Source organism: Bison bison, unplaced genomic scaffold, assembly GCF_000754665.1.
Source record: "Bison bison bison isolate TAMUID 2011002044 unplaced genomic scaffold, Bison_UMD1.0 scf7180017864390, whole genome shotgun sequence".
In the NCBI taxonomy this organism is placed as follows: domain Eukaryota; kingdom Metazoa; phylum Chordata; class Mammalia; order Artiodactyla; family Bovidae; genus Bison; species Bison bison.
In genome coordinates this window covers 1,406,048-1,421,155 of record NW_011494962.1, presented here as the reverse complement: position 1 = coordinate 1,421,155, position 15,108 = coordinate 1,406,048, and the positions used below count along the sequence as shown (strand labels likewise).

General features: G+C 37.3%; 1 protein-coding gene across 1 annotated transcript in view; it reads left to right on the top strand.

Annotated features, from left to right (window-relative positions):
- The window catches only part of LOC105002148 (C-type lectin domain family 7 member A-like), a 55,775-nt gene that overhangs the window by 27,000 nt on the left and 13,667 nt on the right, over positions 1 to 15,108 (top strand). Inside the window, exons 3-4 of the mRNA XM_010858665.1 lie at positions 5,970 to 6,062; positions 10,998 to 11,111. Of these exons, the coding sequence (XP_010856967.1) occupies positions 5,970 to 6,062; positions 10,998 to 11,111 (207 nt within the window). The remainder of the gene's footprint in view (positions 1 to 5,969; positions 6,063 to 10,997; positions 11,112 to 15,108) is intronic.

Sequence of the window (15,108 nt, the reverse complement as noted above, 5' to 3'; positions counted from 1 at the left end):
GTCATCTGCATATCTGAGGTTATTGATATTTCTCCCGGCAATCTTGATTCCAGCTTGTGTTTCTTCCAGTCCAGCGTTTCTCATGATGTACTCTGCATATAAGTTAAATAAACAAGGTGACAATATACATGTCATTCCTTTCTATGGCTGAGTAATATTCCATTATATATATACGTACACCATGTCCTCTGCATCCATTCCTCTGTTGATGGACATTTAGTTTTTTTTTTCCTATGTCCTGGCTATTGAAAGTAGTGCTGCAATAGGCTTCCATCTTGGGTGCTCTCTCTCTCACTCACTCACTTTGAGTTGTGAGCTGCCCAGTGGAGAGGCTCACCTGACAAGCAACTGATGGTATGTTTATATGAATCTCAGTTAACAATGGTTAAGTGATTTGAATAGATACTTCACCAAAGAAGATATACAGATGACAAAAAATGGTTAAAAAAATGATTGATTGTTAGTAAATGCAAATTAAAGCCACAACAAGGTACATGCACCTATCATAATGGCTAAAATTTACAATATGAACAATGCCAAGTGCTGGTGAAGGTGTGAGATACCTGAAAATCCTCATACAGATGTGAAATGGTACAGCCACTTTAGAAAACAATTAGGAATTTCTAATGAAGCTAAATATACACTTACCATATGACCCAGAAATGAATACCTATGTATTCACACTAGGGGCTTCCCAGGTGGCTCAGTGGTAAAGAATCTACCTGCCTATGCAGGAGATGTGGGTTTGATCCCCTGGTTGGGAAGATGCCCTGGAGAAGGAAATGGCAACCTGCTCCAGTATTCTTGCCTGGGAAATCCCATGGACAGAGGAGCCTGGTGGGTCAGACACAACTGAGTGACTAAACAACAACAAATTCACACTGGAGAAATGAAAACAGACATCCACACAAAGCCCTATAACATTAATGTTATGACTTTATCATTATCACCAGAAACAGCCCATATGTTCCCCACCTTGTGAAGAAATGACAATAGAACAATTGTTGAATGAATAACAATTTATACAATGGAATACTCTCAGCCATAAGAAGGAATGAAATACTGATGTATACAACAATATTCATAAATCTCAATAGCACTTTGAAAAGAGAAAGAAGTCATAATAAAAAACCTAAACATCATTATGAATTCACTCATATTGCAGAATCAGATTAGTAGTTGTCAGGGACAAGGCTGATGTGAGGGGATTGTTTACAAAGGGGCATGAGGCAACTTTTTGGGAGACAGAAATGTTCTCTATCTCTGTTATGCATGTGGGTACAAGCTACATATGTGTTAAAACTCATCAAATTATACTCTTGAAAGGATGACAATTACTGCATGTAAATTTTAAATGAATATGATATTTTATTTAGGGAGACGCTTGAAACTTTATATTAAAACCTTTATGAAATTCCTAGGTTTAACTTTGATCTCAAATAAATAAAAATCTAAGTTGATAAGAGACCCTATTTCTGTAGAAAGAGTCCAAGATTATTTGTCTATTAGATAATGCCACACACATGTATTCAGTGTTTATAATGTGCATTATCCTTTGAATTGCAAGAATATATTAATGAGAAAGTCAGGTAAGACTCACACCTCTTTGGTGATATAATCTAATGAGACTATTTAGCAAGAATTCTAATGCATACTTTTAAAAAATATTTTTAGCCACAATGTGCAGTATATGGGATCTTAGTTCCCCAACCAGGCACTGAACTCACACACCCTGAACTGCAAGTGTGAGGTCTTAACCACTGGACTACCAAGGAAGTCCCCTGTATTCTATTTTTATTATGGGAAATATTTGGAGGAATGGGAAAATGTAAAAAGATTATAACCTAGCTTTGTTGTTGTTCAGTTGCTCAGTCATGTCTGATTCTTTGCAACCCTGTGAACTGTAGCCCGCCGGGCCTCCCTGTCCGTCTCCATCTCCTGGAGCTTGCTCAAGCTCATGTCCATTGCGTTGGTGATGCCATCCAACCATCTCATCCTCTGTCACTCTGTTCTCCTTTTGCCCTCAGTCTTTCCCAGCATCAGGGTCTTTTCAAATGAGTTGGCTCTTCCCATCAGGTGGCCAAAGTATTGGAGCTTCAGCTTCAGCATCAGTCCTTTCAATGAATATTCAGGGTTGATTTCCTTTAGGACTGACTGGTTTGATCTCCTTGCAGTCCAAGAGACTCTCAAGAATCTTCTCCAACATCAGAGTTCAAAAGTATCAATTCTTCAGTGCTCAGACTTCTTTATGGTCCAGCTGTTACATCCATACATGACTACTGTATGGATGTAAAACCATAGCTTTGACTAGATGGACTTTGTCAGCAAAGTAATGTCTCTGCTTTTTAATACGCTATCTAGGTTGGTCATAGCTTTTCTTCCAAGGAGCAAACATCTTAATTTCATGGCTGCACTCACCACCTACAGTGATTTTGGAGCCCAAGAAAATAGTCTGTCACTATTTCCATTGTTTCCCCATCTATTTGCCATGATGTGATGGGACCAGATGCCATGATCTTAGTTTTTTAAATGTTGAGTTTTAAGCCAACTTTTTCACTCTCCTCTTTCACCTTCATTAAGAGGTTCTTTAGTTCCTCTTTTCTTCCTGCCATAAGGGTGGTGTCATCTGCATGTCTGAGATTATTGATATTTTTCCCAGCAGTCTTAATTCCAGCTTGTGTTTCATCCAGCCCAACATTTTGCAGGATATTCTCTAATACAAGTTAAATAAACAGGGTGACAATATACAGCCTTGATGTACTCCTCTCTCAATTTGGAACCAGTCTTTTGTTCCATATCTTGTTCTAAATGTTGCTTCTTGACCTGCATATAGGTTTCTCAAGAAGCAGGTGAGGTGGTCTGACACTCCCATCTCTAAGAATTTTCCTGTTTGTTGTGATCCACACAGTCAAAAGCTTTAGCATAGTCAATAAAGCAAGTAGATGTTTTCCTGGAATTCTCTTGCTCTTTCTCTGATTCAGCAGATGTCAGCAATTTGATCTCTAGTTTCTCTGACTTTTCTAAATCCAGCTTAAACATCTGGAAATTCTCTGTTCACATACTGTTGAAGCCTAGGTTGGAGAATTTTGAGCATTACTTTGCTTATATGTGAAATGAATGCAATTGTGCGGTAATTTGAACATTCTTCAGCATTGCCATTCTTTGGGATTGGAATGAAAACTGACTTTTCCAATTTGATGATATATTGAGTTTAGCACTTTACAGCAGCGTCTTTTAGGAATCAACAAAAGCTTTCTTAAATAAGCCATTTAATTTTTTCATCTGAAACGTGACAGATACATAACATTTAGCCCACTATAATTTGGAAAGACAGAAGGTGAGAGTGATAGAACTGGGCACACAGGACAAGGGATTGGCTTAAGTCAAATGGTGGCTTCAGTCAAGTGAATTCATTAGAGTATAAAATTAGAGAATAAAAGGAGAGGATAGCTACAGTTGTAGGAAGGTGCCTAAAAAATAACTTAAGAAATAAGTTATTTCTTAACTCACATATTTGAAATGCCTTAAACTATTCATATGTATTTTTAGCTCTTTCTCCATAATTTTGATTTATCTCTTTGTTGTTCAGTCGCTAAGTACTCTCTGACTCCTTTGAGACTCCATGGACTGTAGCCTGCCAGGCTCCTCTGTCCATGGGATTTCCCAGGAAAGAATACTGGGGTGGGTTGCTATTTCCTTCTCCAGGGGGATCTTCCCAACCGAAGTGTCGGACTTGTGTCTCCTGCCTTGGCAGGTGGGTTCTTAACCCCTGACCCATCAGGGAAGCCCAATTCATATATATTTTATCTCTTTTCCATAGTTCATCATTTGTTTATGAATATCAAATAATTTCATTAACAAAATGGTAAGCACACAGAAGTTTCTCTAAATGTATTTATTCAATTGTTGATATTGTGAATAATAAGACATGCTTTCTATTCTCATGGAGTTAACAATCTATTATATATTTAGACTCATGATCTCCAGTAGTATCTTTTAGAACTTTATTGAAGTGTTTCCTTCTCAAGTGAGGTCTTCCATTATTATCCCCAAACTATCACCTCTTTTCCAATATGTTTTTCTTAGTTTTTAAAAATCACAATTTAGTATAGTATGCACTTGACTTACTGGTTTACTGTCCTCCACCGCACTATATTATAAACCCCATGAGCCAAGAGGTAGTTTACTTGCTATATTTGTTGACTGCTCTATCTTCAGCATTTAGAACATAGCCTGGCATAAAATTACGTGATCAGTAAAATGCACATAAAATGAGTTAACTAATGAATGTGCTGCTTTCGTGAAAAAACACAAATAATTTTAAGATCTTCTGTACAAATTATACCTTTTAAGTTAGAGATCCCTTAAAAGATGCATCCAAACCTTAAAATAAAATTGGCCAGAATTCTGGAAAAAAAAAAGTCAAATTTTCTACCTTCTGATGTATCTATTATCATAGCTCAGCAATAGTGGGTCTCAGATGCAAATGTGCTAGTTGAACACAGGACCTTATTATCTGATATTGAGCAGACTTTAAATATCCTCATCCTTTAACTTCTTGTGTGAAGGAAGAACAGCATGAATGTGACTCTAAGGGGAGGCTTCCTGTGTGGGACGCATCACAGAGCAGTTAGACTCTTCTTACTCTGCTCATATTGTCACTTTGCTAACTTTTTGGTTCATGAGACAGACTCCTTGCCAGAACTTGGAATACCAAACCATGAGGCATAAACCACACAGAGGTGAGATGATCTCAGGATAACTGGCCATAAGTACAATTTAATAATTTAGCCTATGCTCTTGGGAATTAAGCTTCATTGAATGTTTTGTAGTAGATATAGTTTTCTGTAAAGTATACATCTTGAACAATACATTGATGATAATGGGAGGATATTTGAGTTTTCTTTTTCTTTTGTCGTTTAATGAAATTTGGTCTACGAGGTACACAGATACATATACAAACACAAGCAAGAGACAAATGGTGCCTAGGAAACTTTTAGAATAAGTCTGCATATTCTTATCATTAAATTTTCTACCAGAAACATATTATTACAGTCATGTATAACTATAACTTGTGCACTTAAAATTATTACTTGAATTTTTTTTCCATATGTGTATGTAAAGCTTATTAGATTTTTCTGTGCCTCTGTTTACACATCTATAATATGGGGATGTATAACTTTGCGGTTTCCATTATACAGAATTGTTGTGAGGATTGAATAAACGAATGCATATAAATACCTGAAATAGTACCTGGGACATAGTGAGTTGTTTGTTATTATTGTTATTATTATTACATTAACCTAAAAATTACAGTCATTGACTATGCCTAAAAATGACATAGTCAATTCCCAGAAATTTAATGAAATGGATGATGCAAAGACTAGAACACATTTGGAGAGCTGGATATCAGATTTCCATACGGAGAATGTTTTAATAATTATTTTTTGAGAAATTCTTTTTCATTGTTATTATTGTTTAGCTCTAAATATATACAGATCAACATGTTTTGGACAGGACATTTAACTTGATTTATAAAAATGTCAGTTCAATGTGATCAACTTTTTGGTTATAAACAATGATAATAAACAGTATAGATGCCTAGATTTAACTTAAAATATGACAACTCAGAAGATACTATTATTGCCTTAATTTCTTTGCAATATGCCCAGCTTTCTTTTTTCAACACCTTTATTTAATTGGTAAATTGAAGTTGCAGAATGTTACATTTATAAAGAAACGTTAAAAATGTTTATTTTTAGTACACATATAGCAGTAAGTACTTAGTAAATTCTTGTCCATAAAGCATGACATTATATGGTTATTAATTGTTATAGTCTTTTATTAAGATATCATTTTAGAATTATTGATACCTTTAAAAATAGTTATTAACCTTCATTTCAGTTATAATACAAACTGTTATTTTATCCAATTATTATGATGAGAATGGATTTTGTTCCACTTCCCAGAAAACAATGGCGAGAAGATTGACTATATGACGCTCCCACTTGTTGCTCCTGATCGGCGGACAGGTGAGAGACCTGAAATATCTCAAAAAGAAGGTAAATATTTACATATATACTTAGACTTCATAAGATCTTTACTTTGGAGTTTCTGTTTACAGAAACTGTCAGGTGTGTGTGTGTGTGTATGTGTATTCTTATTATTTAAATGGAAAAGTCTTATTATGCTCCAAAATTTAATTCTGGAGGATATGAAGAGAGGAAAGTTAAGTGTGAAATTGATAGTGTTAGAATTAATCAACGGAGAAGGCAATGGCACGCCACTCCAGTACTCTTGCTTGGAAAATCCCATGGACGGAGGAGCCTGGTGGGCTGCAGTCCATGAGGTTGCTAGGAGTCGGACACGACTGAGCAACTTCACTTTCACTTTTCATTTTCATGCATTGGAGAAGGAAATGGCAACCCACTCCAGTATTCTTGCCTGGAGAATCCCAGGGACAGAGGAGCCTAGTGGGCTGCTGTCTATGGGGTCGCACAGAGTCGGACATGACTGAAGCGACTTAGCGGCAGCAGCAGCAGCAGAATTAATCAATATCTATTTTGAAGCCTGTCTTCCTCAGACTCATTTTTATTTGATTCATATTTTAATTAATCACATGCCCATTTCAAAAAAAGACTCCACAAGACCAGGTTTACTAATATATCATCAATACTTGGAATAGTGTCTGGTATATAATATATGCTCAGCAAATATTTTTCAAATGAATTTTCATTCATTAATATAATCATTAATTTCTTCATTCAATGAATTTTTTTTGCATGGAATCATGTGTTAAGCATTATGATAGATATTCATGCTGCATAGATGAAAGAGAGAAATTATGCCTTCAAGGATCTTACTTTGCAGCAAGAGAAATGGCAAGTATACAGTTTTGAACAAATGCTATATAAGAATATAAATGAGATGATGAGAGATCAAAGAAGAATACCATTTTGAGTTGGGTTAAGAATAAAAGTGGATTAAATAGAAAAGACTCCTTGATTGGGGTAAGTCTGATGGAGAAGGAAGTGGAGGAACGTTCCAGGTGAAGATAAGGCATAGACATGTGTGGGGTGATGGAACAGTAACCAGCAGGATTTAGATGGACTGAGGAGACTGAAGGCAAGTAGGCCAACCTCTTGCAAGGGATCTGGGAAAGAAATCAGTGTTCAGAATACAGCTGTGGCATTAGGGATGGGAATGGAAGAACTTAGCAGAGAGACTTAAGGAGGTAGAATCATCAGGTTTCTTAAATTGTAGGATGAAGGGAGTAAAAAGACACAGAAATCAAGATGATTTCTAGGCTTTTGACATGGGAGACTTGGTCAATTATGGTGCCATTCAACAGGATATGAAAGGCAGCTGGAGGGGCCCCAAGGTGAGGAGGATAGCTTTGGACAAACTGTTTTCAATACTTGTGAAGAATGGGTGAGCCTGCAGATTAGAAAACTGATAGTGTCTGAGTGTATAAATTTGGAAGTCATGAAAGAGTCTGACACGACTGAGTGACTCACACACACACACACACACACACACACACTTGATGTAAGATTTCCTCTTCTTGGGCTCTAAAATCACTGCAGATGGTGACTGCAGCCATGAAATTAGGAGATGATTGCTTCTTGGCAGGAAAGCTATGACAAGCCTAGACAGTGTGTTAAAAAGTAAAGACATTGCTGACAAAGGTTCATACAGTGAAGGCTATAGACTTTCCAGTAGTCATGTATGGATGTGAGAATTGGACCATAAAGAAGGCTGAGTGCCAAAGAACTGATTCTTTCAAACTGTGGTGTTTGAAGAAGACTCTTGAGAATCCCTTGGACAGCAAGGAGATCAAACCAGTCAATCCTTAAAGAAATCAGCCCTGAATATTCTTTGGAAGGACTGATGCCAAAGCTGAAACTCCAATACTCTGGCCACCTAATGTGAAGAATTGACTCATTGGAAAAGACCCTGATGCTGGGAAAGATTGAAGGCAAAATGAGAAGAGGGCAACAGAGGATGAGATGGTTGGATGGCATCACTGATTCGATTGATGTGAACTTGAGCAAACTCCGGGAGACGGTGAGGGACAGGGAACTTAGTGTGCTGCAGTCCATGGGGTTGTGAAGAGCTAGACATGACTTGGCAACTAAACAACAAAAGGGATGTAAGTGACAGATGAAACCATGACAGCAGATGACATCATTCATCAGCATAGTGCAGGGAACACTGCTCAATATTCTATAATAACCTAAATGGGGAAAGAATTTGAGAAAGGATAGATACATGTATATGCATAGCTGAATCACTTTGCTGTACATTTGAAACTAACACAATTTTATTAATCAACTACATTCCAATATAAAATAAAAATTAAAAAAGATTATGCAGATGAAGAGAAGGGGCCAAGGACAGATACTAAATACAAATAATTTGAAGACTGCACACACAGGGCTTCCCTGATGGCTCAGCATTGAAGAATCTGCCTTCCAATGGAGGAGACACAGTTTCGATCCTTGATGTGGAAGATTCCACATAGCAATTAAGCCTGTGCATCACAACTACTGAGCCTGTGCTCTCAAGCCCACGAGCCACAACTACTGAAGCCCGTGTACCTAGAGCCCCTGCTCCACGAGAGAAGCCACTGCAACGACAACCCTGTGCATTGCAACTAGAGAATCCTGTTCACCCCTGCTCGCTGCAACTAGAGAAAAACCCATGCAGCAATGAAGACCAAACACTGCCAAAAAACAAAAAAAAAAAAATTAAAGAAAAAAAGATTGCACACACAAACACAAAAATAACTAGGAAGTGACATCAAGAAAACTATGAGTGTTAACAGGAAAGGAAAGGGGGGATATCCTTTTTTCTCTTATCTCAGATGTAGGATTTTCTAGCTTCACAAAATAAATGGTGGATTGTGTCTCACTCTGACTCCATGCTACTTTTGTGTTTTTATTGTTTATAAGAGTTTATGTAATATTAGGATAATCTGTTCTTCTAACTTTTAGGACTTGCTTTTAAAATAGTATGAAGCTATTGCTTTCTTTGTGAGAATATTTTAGACTCATTTTCATTAATGGTTATGGACAGGTATGAGATTCAAAATATTCACAACTAGCATGGCACAAGCTCAACCAACCTGAAAATACAGCAGTCTGTAAATATCTGTTGTATCCTAGTATCTGTTAAACACAAAGAATTTTTCTTCAGGAATAAGTTTTGGTAAATTAAATATTTCATTGAATTTGCTCATTTCATCTAAATTTTCAAATAAATTGTAATGCTTCAGCACTCTGTATCCTTCTTTCCTGAATTATTTCTTACCATTTTCTACCAAATTATAATTTTAAAAAACATTTAATTATTACCCACCTTTCTGTCACACTGCCCCTCCCCCCACGTTGGTAATATTAGTTCCATAAGAATAGGGATTTTTGTCTTTTTTTTTTACCTGCTTTATTCCTGATGCTTGGAATAGTAGCTGGGCCACATTGTGTGCTCATAAATATTTGCTTAAATGAATAAGGTTTTTATTATCTTTGAATTCTCTTCTATTTTTGGTCTTTTTTCCTTCCATTCATTATATGATTAATTTCTACCTTCTTTCTTTTTATCCATATAGTCAGGAATTTCATTAATCTTTTAAGAGAACCAGTTTTGAATGTGTAGATCCTGTTTTAAACTCTCTATTTAATGAATTTTGCTTATCATTTATTTTCTTTTTTTCTCCTAGTTTCTTAAATTGAACTCATTTACATATACCCTTTATTAACATATACCCTTTATTTTTAAATGCAAATATTTTAATCTTAATTCACCATGTATTTTTCCACTTGGAAACAGATATACGCCCATTTTAGAAAAAACTTACTCTTAATTCCAATATCTGAGGTAAATAACCTTTGTTACTTTGGCATATTTTTCTTTTGCACATTTTTTCCCTTTGCTTGATTAAAAATAGTTCTGTATACAATCTAGAGGGTGGATTTTTTTTTTTTTTTTTTTTACTTAAAATGTGATCTCAATACAAATTTCTGCAGTATTAACTTTGGACTAGTGTAGAGCTTCTACACTGTATGTATAGTGATATTGTGACTAGAGATCTATACACATAATATAGTCATTTAAAAGTGTCCTTCAATGATGTAACTAAATACATAAATATTTTAAGTTATTTTTAAACGAATGTCATGGTTTCGGGGTCCTTTTACACTTAAAAATTTCAAAGAACTTAACTAAGTACACATTACAACGCTAGAATATTTCCTTTCTTGATGTGGTCAATTGGAGAAATGCCCTGGACTTTGGAGAATGAAACAAGAGGACAGTAAAAAATTAAAAGCAAAACAAAAACAATTAGTTGTGTTTTATTTAAAAGTAAAGGTTAAGTGCTTACTGAGATGTGGAACTGCTGATTATATATTTTTGGAGCAGTACAGTGATATCCCTCTTGACTAGGTCTCAGATATTTTCTGGGCAAAACATAGTTACAGTCATCTTGGAATTCTCATTATAGCTCTTTATTCCTCCTCTATTTAATAGAAACTTACTACAGGCAAGATCCTCAGCACATTATACATATTAACCCATTAAGTTCTCATAGCTAATCAATGAATTAGAGCCTGTCATTATCTTCATTTAAAAAAAAAAAAGAAAAAAGACAGAAAGAATTTAAATAACTTGCCTAACCTAAGTCACATAAATAAGTGATAGAACCAGGGTTAAACCTGGAAATCTTGGTTTTGGAACTTATGCTCTAAAATGCATGCTGAGTCTCTTTGTATCTTGACCAGAGATGTTGCCAGATTCTAAAATCTGGGTAAGCAAACCTGAGAGTGGGTGGGGCTGTGGGGGTCAATCTGTGCTCCTGATGGTCTGGGGAACAATGTGTCTTCCTTATACCAACACATCTCACCCTGGTCTCTGTATTTTTTCCTCTGGGATAATGATTATTCCTGCAATTGTCTCAATATGCTAATTAATGCTGAGGACATTTTTATTCTATGAAGCAACACAGAATAACAGGTTAAAAAGGCCTCACAGGAATGCAGAATTTCATTCTCAGCCTGAGATCCAAACAACTCAACAAATACAAACAATTCCTGAACATGACAGAAAGAAAGGTATGTGCAAGATTTTAAATTTCCATCATGCTCTGAATGTTAGACCATTAAGAATTTTTAATGATCTTTTAGGAAACCATAGAGAACACCAGAGTTATTATTGCAGCTAAATTTTAATGTGTCTTCTACTAGAGAAAAATGCTCTTTAATCCTATTTATTCAAACTACGCAGTGTAGAAGTAATTATCTGGATCACCTCATTGGAGATTTTGAGGGCACTGTGGAAGAGAGAATGGCTTATTTCTTGCAGAAAGCTCAGGGTTTTTCTGACTTCCAGGAATCCAACAGATAAGTATTCTAGACTAAACTTGAGAATATTTCTCTTAGAAAAATACCTATTTTCCTTTAAAATAGTACCTCACTTCAAGTTATCATCATAAGAAGTCGGGGGCAAAGCTCAATGCATTTTGTAGTCAGAACTGGGTTTTAACATATTCCATCAATAATTAACAATGTAACTGTCAACTTAAAAAATGCACAATATGAGAGTTTCAAGTTAAGTTTTATTTGAGGCAAAATGAGGACAGTAGCTGAGGAGAGAGCACCTCAGATAACTCTGAGAAATTTCTCCAAAGAGACAGGAGGAAGGTCAGTATATATATGATTTTTGTGAAGGGAGAGTATGTACAATCAGGCACATATTTTCCCAGAAGGTTTCTGCTAATCTCATAAAGATTTTGCTGGTCATGAGGAACAGTCATCACTATGAAGGATTTTAGTGCTTTTCTAGATAGGAGGAGACAGAAGAATTGGGCTTATAAAATCAGCTTCTAAAAATATCTGACTATCTGAAGACCTGTTTTGCCAGATCTCCCTCCCCACCCCCAGCCACCCCAGAGCACAGAGTGCCTCATTTCTGCTCTCCACCCTGAACTCCTTTCAGGGAGTGTTGGAAGTCAGCAGCTGCAGCTGTACCAAATTTAATCCTTATAGAGGTAGATGCCAACAAGTGCCAATTTGTAGCTGATCTAACAGTAGGCCAGTTACCTAATTACCAGTATCTACACCTCGGTTTCCTCATCTGTAAAGTAAGAATGGTAACAGTCTTAGAGTGATTGTTGGGACTAAATGAGACTATAAAAACCATTCAGTTCAGTCGCTCAGTTGTGTCCGACTCTTTGCAACCCCATGAATCGCAGCACACCAGGCCTCCCTGTCCATCATCAACTACCGGAGTTTACTCAAACTCACGTCCATCGAGTCAGTGATGCCATCCAACCATCTCATCCTCTGTCCTCCCCTTCTCCTCCTGCCCCCAATCCCTCCCAGCATCAGAGTCTTTTCCAATGAGTCAACTCTTCGCATGAGGTGGCCAAAGTACTGGAGTTTCAGCTTTAGCATCAGTCCTTCCAATGAACACCCAGGACTGATCTCCTTTAGAATGGACTGGTTGGATCTCCTTGCAGTCCAAGGGACTCTCAAGAGTCTTCTCCAACACCACAATTCAAAAGCATCAATTCTTTGGCATTCAGCTTTCTTCACAGTCCAACTCTCACATCCATACATGACCACTGGAAAAACCATAGCCTTGACTAGACGGATCTTTGTTGGCAAAGTAATGTCTCTGCTTTTTAATATGCTATCTAGGTTACCACATGATAACCTTTCAATTTTTGAGAGTTACTATTAATTAAATATGCAATTATATGTAAAGAATACTCCAAATAATACTTTCTTCCCCAAACTACACATTTTTCTTGAGGTATGGAAAAGAATAAATTTCTACCAGGACAATTTCCACACAGTCAATTTCTCAATTTGTCCCTGAGTGATTCACTCAACTAATTAAAAATATTTTTCAGTAGTATGTGTCTACTTTGAGTTACTGTGCTAAAGGGAGACCAGTCAGAGGACTTCTGTGATAGTTCAGACTGGATGTGACTGTGACTTGCCTGAGCAAAATGAAAGCAGGACATAAGATCAGGGTGCCTTCAACTTCCTACCTGCTTCTTTCTTCAGAGGGCTTTCTAGGACCTAGAGAGTGCTTTCCATTTCTTTCCTTCTCCATTGTCATAGTCTGGAATTTCTCCTTTAGCCTGTTTTTCTTAAGACTTTTTTTTTAAGTGTACCATTTTTAAAAAGTCTTTTATTGAATTTGTTACAATATTTCTTCTGTTTTATGTTTTGTTTTTTTGGCTGTGAAGCATGTGGGATCTTAGTTCACTGACTAGGAATCAAACCTGCAGCTCCTGCATTGGAAGGCAAAGTCTTAAACACTGGACCACCAGGGAGTCCTTCCCTTAGCCTCTTTTCTTTTTAAATTAATTTATTTTTTATTGCAGGATAATTGCTTTACAGAATTTTGTTGTTTTCTGTCAAACCTCAACATGAATCAGCCATAGGTATACATATATTCCCTCCCTTTTGAACCTCCCTCCCATTTCCCTCACCATCCCACCCCTCTAGGTTGATACAGAGCACCTGTTTGAGTTTCCTGAGCCATACAGCAAATTCCCATTGGCTATCTATTTTACATATGTTAGTGTAAGTTTCCATGTTATTCTTTCCATACATCTCACCTTCTCCTCCCCTCTCTCCCCCTCTCCCCGTGTGCATAAGTCTATTCTCTATGTCTGTATCTCCACTGTTGCCCTTTAAATAAATTCTTCAGTACCATTTTTCTAGATTCCATATATATGTGTTAGAATATGGTATTTTTCTTTCTCTTTCTGACTCACTTCAGTATGTATAATAGGTTCTAGGCTCATCCACCTCCTTAGAACTGTCTCAAATGCATTCCTTTTTATGACTGAGTAATATTCCATTGCTATGACCAGTGTATTCTCTTCACAGAACTCTATTAGCCTTTGCCCTGCTTTATTCTGTATTCCAAGGCCAAATTTGCCTGTTACTCCCGGTGTTTCTTGACTTCCTACTTTTGCATTCCAGTCCCCTATAATTAAAAGGACACTTTTTTTGGGGGGGGGGGTGTTAGTTCTAGAAGGTCTTATAGGTCTTCATAGAACTGTTCAACTTCAGCTTCTTCAGAGTCCCTGGTCGAGGCATAGACTTGGATTACCGTGACATTGAATGGTTTGCCTTGGAAACAAACAGAGATCATTCTGTCATTTTGGAGATTGCATACAAGTACAGCGTTTCGGACTCTTTCGTTGACTCTGATGGCTACTCCATTTCTTCTGAGGGATTTCTGCATGCAGTAGGAATATATATGGTCATAGGAAGATATAATGGTCATCTGAGTTAAATTCACCCATTCCCGTCCATCTTAGTTCACTGATTCCTAGAATGTCGATGTTCACTCTTGTCATCTCCTGTTTGACCACGTTCAATTTGCCTTGATTCATGGAGCTAACATTCCAGGTTCCTATGCAATATTGCTCTTTACAGCATCGAACCTTGCTTCTATCACCAGTCACATCCACAACTGGGGGTTGTTTTGCTTCGGTTCCATCCCTTCATTCTTTCTGGAGTTATTTCTCTGCTGATCTCCAACAGCATATTAGGCAACTACAAACCTGGGGAGTTCATCTTTCAGTGCCCTATCTTTTTTGCCTTTTCCTACTGTTCATGGGGTTCTCAAGGCAAGAACACTGAAGTGGTTTGCCATTCCCTTCTCCAGTGGACCACAACTGTCAGACCTCTCCACCATGACCTGTCCATCTTGGGTGGCCCCACATGGCATGGCTTATTTTCATTGAGTTAGACAGGGCTGTGGTCCATGTGATCATATTGGCCTGTTGTCTGTGATTGTGGTTTCAGTCTGTCTGCCCTCTGATGCCCTATCTCAGTGCCTGCCATCTTACTTGGGTTTCTCTTACCTTGGACGTGGGGTCTCTCTTCATGGCTGCTCCAGCAAAGCACAGCCACTGCTCCTTACCTCCGGTGTGGGGTAGCTCCTCTTGGCCACCACCCCTGGCCTTGGGCCTGGGGTAACCCATCATTGCCAACATCCATTGGATCATTGAAAAAGCAAGAGAGTTCCAGAAAAATATCTATTTCTGCTTTATTGACTATGCCAAAGCTTTTGACTGTGTGG